We start from the raw sequence: 5,296 nt of genomic DNA, 5'->3' as shown, positions 1-5,296 counted from the left end.
TGTGCGTGGATCATATGGAATGTCTGTAATCAAAGATTGTTTAATAATATAGAAAGTTTCATAGATCAGTTGTTAGATAAAGTTAAGCATACTCTCTTTGGTGGCTAAAAGCTAGTAATACCATTTCAATTTATGGTTTAAGCTCTTAGTGGTCAAATTCCTTGGTTTAGTTGGGAATTGGCTAATAACTATGGCTAACTTTGTATCTTTGTAATTATTAGGGATCTTCTTGGTACACCTTTGTACTTTGGAGATTCCTAACTTTATTGATATATATTCCATTTTTTATTGATGAAGAAAAAAAAAACTAGTCCATAGAAAAGAAGAGAGGAAAGAAAGAACAAAAGAGGCTAGATTTCCAATAGATTGCAAAGTCTTAACGTACAATACAAGACAAACAGAAAGGAATTAATACTAAACATGAAAAAGACTAAACTACCCTTAATATAATATAACATTATCTAATAAGAGTATAATGATATGTATTAATACATGTAAAAGGCTACATCTTATATATTTATATATATTCAAATTGATAGGTCCAAGTTTATATAATCTCTCCCATGAGATTTTATAGAACTAGAATCTACATCATGATTATTTGTCTCATTTGGTGAAGAAAAATGTGTTATGCCTTGATCACTATGCACCATCGGAATTATCAGAGAACTGAAAGGGAATGGGAGATTTAGATATTTGGTAGTTCTACAATCGTTTTCTTCATTTGATATGTCACTAAGAAAGCATGCACTTGACTCAGGCTCCTGCAATATATAGCAATAAATTTATACAATGATTTGATGCTTAAATTCTTCAAAAGTTTGAATTGATAAAAGTAGGAAAAACATATTAATGTTTTACAGCAGAGAAATTAAAATTGTACTACCTATAATATAAAATAGAAAAATGCTAACGAGGGCCTCCAGAACACTCTTTAAAAGTTAGGTTTTTATGCGAAGTTCCGTTATTTTGGGGGCATGAGGGACTACCTGATTTAGATCATAATAATGATCAGTTTCACTTGCTTGTGAAAGTCTTTTGTTGTGTAAAGGTTGAAGTTCTTGATTGATATTCCTCGATCTGAAGGGAAATGAAAGGATGTGAAAGAAGTTAATAATCATAATGTGATAAAAAAAAAAAAAATGTTTCATTAATGATTATTAGCTCCTAAAGAAAAAAAGATTGATGAACTAAGAAAACATAAATGAAAATCAATCAAAGAAAAACGTGACATGTATTTAGCAAATTTTCAAACCCTAAAAAATGAAATAAAAACAAAAACGATGATTGAGAAATATATGTATGTGGATTATATTTTAAATCACATACATCAACTTTTTAACTATCATTTTTGCTTATATTTCATCACGAAGTAGTAAGTTATTTAGATTAGGAGAAAACCAAAGTCTCTTTATAGGCTTACACTTGGGTAAAAAATGACTATTTTTATTAATATTTTTAAAAATTGTGATAAAGTTTGGATATGTATTATAGATTTGATTATTAATTGTCTATTTTCAAAATAATTGTCTTTCCTTGTGTTTTTTTTTTTTTTTTTTTGGGTAGATCATGAAGCCAACCTATATACTTGTGTATGTAGTTGTATTGTCCCTAATATAATATGCATCCTGAAGAAAAGGTCTAACATGGATGCATCTTTTTATTTTAGGAAAGAGGGATGCATCTAATATAGAGATCTAAAATTATTTTAAAGGTGGACCCTTACTAATTTAATAGAATATTAATTACGTTTATTTCTCTTTTTTTATTGTAATAAAATTCAATTTTGTACCAAAAATAGTAAGTGTCCACCTTTGAAAATTTTTGTGAGGTTCCTATTGATTTAAAGGTGGACTTTTAACGTTTTTAATAAAAAAATGAAGAAAATTTTGATATTTAATTTAAATTCACCAACTTTTTTGGAAGTTCATATTTAGACTTTTTCTAAACGTGCATATATTAAATGAACCATTTGATTTTTTGAATAAAAATGCACCATTTGATAAATTACCTTTGGGGTGAACAACTGGAGCACATTGGAAGATGATTGAATTTTGCATTTTCTTCCAATGTTGGTGCAAGAATAGTTTGTCCCTTCACGTTCCTGTACATCTAAAAACCAACCAGCATTTCTCTTAACATTATTGATGGAAATATATATTGAATTTTTTTATCATGTAAAAATAATATGTTTATCTTGAAACTTTTGCATTTTATATTATATACATTTTTTTAGAGGATATATATTATGTACCTAATTTTATAGTCTTCACCATAAATTATTTCATTCAGAAATTTAAGTAGCAGAAGTATAAAGAAAGCTAAGTGCAAAATAAAATCACACTTACACCAACTATGGCTTTTAGATGCCCGAACTATACAGGATTAATATTACGAAAAAAGTTATAGACACCATCCAATATTCACTCTTTTATTGGATGAAATCAATATGAATACCACATTTTAAAATGAATTTCACGTAAAATGTTGAGATTCATACGAGTTTATCCGATAAAAAAGTGAATGAAAAAAAAAGTATTAAAAAGATAGTGTTTTTAGCATTTCTATTAGACATATTTCTTCACGATTCTCGTGAGCTTAACTCAATTAGTAGAGACAATGCATAAAATATACAAGGTTTGGTTCAAACCCCCGCCACCAAAAAAGACATATTTCTTCACATTTTTCCTTTTTTTGGTAACATATACTTTTACCAAAACAAGAATGTAACATATACGTAATCATTCACAAGATTAGCAAATGAAAAGAAGTGTAGATCCGATTTTAAAGCATATAAAAAATCGCTTTTTTTAAAGCTTATACAGCCGTGTGCTTTTATAGCATCTCAAAAAGCAAGCTAGAACACGTTTGTTTCATTGATTCTGACGAAAGACAAAAGAGAAAAGAATTTCATGCATCTAAATTTTACTTTTTTGTGAAGCTAGCACATTGCATATAATGCCCATGTACCTAACCTATGGTAATTGCCTCATATAAATGTAATTATTTAATCTATGAAATTGCGCATGCACGAAATGCATTTTAAAATAATCTGGAAACTAATGTAATCATGTATTTGTTTAATCTTTTGATGAAGAAGATGTATATCTTGAAGAGGTGTTTTTAATCAAGGTGAATTCTTTGGTACCATTAAAAAATAGGAGTGTTAAAAACATTTCATCTCTAACACATTAAAAATATGTTTCATATTAAATAGTTGAAATCATATAAATTTCATTCAATAAAATAATGAGTGTTAAAGAGAATGTTAAAACAACTCCTCATAAAAAAATAAGTTTATCGGCCGATACCCACAAGACAAATATAATACGACATAAAATTTATTTTAAAATTAATAAAGTATATGAAAAAACATATGTCATTAAATTATTAGATATTAAATACTATATCCAATGGATATTAGCCTTTATAAAAAGGTGAACATGCACAATATTAGTTGCAACATTTTTAAAATAATCTCAAACTCTATTCAAAAATTTGTTGTACGAATCACTATTATTTGACTCTCATCTCGTGTAAAAGAATGTACATCTTAAACGTAATTCTGGTAGTCTAATAATAATATGAATCATTATTATTGGACTACGATAATCACGTTTAAATATCCATTATTTTATAAGAGATGAGAGTCAAATATATTATATGAGACATCCTTAAAAAAAACTTTATTATTTGAGATATGAAAATATGTATTTACTATGTGAGAGTCATCCAATACCTTACATATAGTGACATTGTTTTATGCATTCATAAACTAAAATGATATTTAACTAGTTAAATATATTAGTTATTACCAAATCATTTCAGAATTTCTTCTCACAAGATGTGAAAAAGCTCAACAAAAGTAACAACGTAGAGAAGTGGGATAAAAGAAATTTTGTCATCAAAAGTAAAAGGAAGATAATCATCAACGTTTGTGAGATATACATGGGAGTTGTGAAAAGTTACAAAATCATTGTTTCCACATACTAGTTTCAGTTGTAATTGTACGTACTGCAAAAAATAACCTAGACCTGATTTTGTTTCTTCAGTCCCATGATTTCATTATCAAAAGAAAGAGAATTTTCCATAAACCTACCTCACAAGCTATGAAGCACGGACACTTCTCGGATTAGGTGCGTCTCGGTGTCGGACACGTGTCACCGACACGACACTGACACTTGTAATTATACCAAATTATGTGTTTTTTTCTTTCAGATTATTAGCTGTGTCGGCGTATCAGTGTCTGTATCGTGATTCGGTGTCCATGTCTGTTTCCGTACTTCATAGCATATTAGGAAAAAGAGTTGTTATGATACCATAGTCTATCAAAAATATGTTAAACCAAGACAAGAAGATCCAGGTCTAAGTTTTACTTTTAAAAGAAAATAAGCAAGAATATATTTTAATAATGAGGATTAAATTAATTGAACCTGAACTGTATATGTACCTGGAGATGACTTTTAATATGGGAGATTCTCAACCCCTTCACTTGCATCATATTCAAAATGTGTTTAGGACTAGCCTCTGCAAAATTAATTTGCAAAATTGTTAGCACTTGTCGAACCATAGCGAAAAAAATCATCTTCTTAATACTTTTACATAATTTCTTCATAACAGCGATCGCAATTTAAAACCATGATTAAACGAAGAAAATAAATCGAAAATAGAACACAAAGATATGAAAGATAATTAACAAAACATGATGATCATGAAGAAAAACATACTATCTTTTCCACCAAGACTTTCAACAGTTTGAACAAAGTATTGATGAAGTTCCGGTGTCCATCGAAGGCGCGGCTGTTCGGATTTGTGGTATTTTCTTACACCACTTCTCTTAGAATTATTGTTCTTCATTTTCTCAGATTTAGATTCAACTTTGGTATATATGAAATGTGAAGATGCAGCAGCAGCTAGAGAAGCTTATGGAAAACCATATATATATAGAGATAAGATTTTGGTTTTGTGTGTTGATTTAGACTAATACAAATGCTAGCAGCAATCATAGAATGTTTTCTGTGGTCAATGACTTTTTTTTTTCTGTCAGAAAATTGATATATTATTGTTGAAACTATACTTTTCATATATTCTTATATTTTCCTGTCTTATTCTTTTATTTTTAATTTTAATTTTATTTTTTATAAAGTACTCTCTTTGTTGGGTCTGAACATTCCATTTTTTTTAGAGGGTCTGAATATTCAATGTATTTCCACCTTTTTAAAAAATGAACTATCATATGCTTTTCAACTCTGCAGATTTCCTAATTAGGATTGGTGCTTCTTCTACTTTAGAATAT

General features: G+C 28.4%; 1 protein-coding gene across 1 annotated transcript; it reads right to left on the bottom strand.

Moving 5' to 3' along the window:
• Window positions 1-335: 335 nt before the first annotated feature.
• Window positions 336-4,961, bottom strand: LOC120579376 (putative Myb family transcription factor At1g14600). Its single transcript, XM_039831412.1, has 5 exons — window positions 4,728-4,961; window positions 4,451-4,527; window positions 2,012-2,112; window positions 990-1,080; window positions 336-764 (listed from the first exon to the last, which is right to left on the bottom strand). Exons 1-5 carry the CDS (start codon window positions 4,855-4,857, stop codon window positions 528-530), a joined length of 636 nt encoding a protein of 211 aa, XP_039687346.1. The 5' UTR covers window positions 4,858-4,961; the 3' UTR covers window positions 336-527.
• Window positions 4,962-5,296: the final 335 nt, after the last annotated feature.

This window comes from Medicago truncatula, chromosome 3, assembly GCF_003473485.1.
Source record: "Medicago truncatula cultivar Jemalong A17 chromosome 3, MtrunA17r5.0-ANR, whole genome shotgun sequence".
Taxonomy (NCBI): Eukaryota; Viridiplantae; Streptophyta; class Magnoliopsida; order Fabales; family Fabaceae; genus Medicago; species Medicago truncatula.
This window is presented reverse-complemented; position numbering and strand designations above follow the sequence as displayed.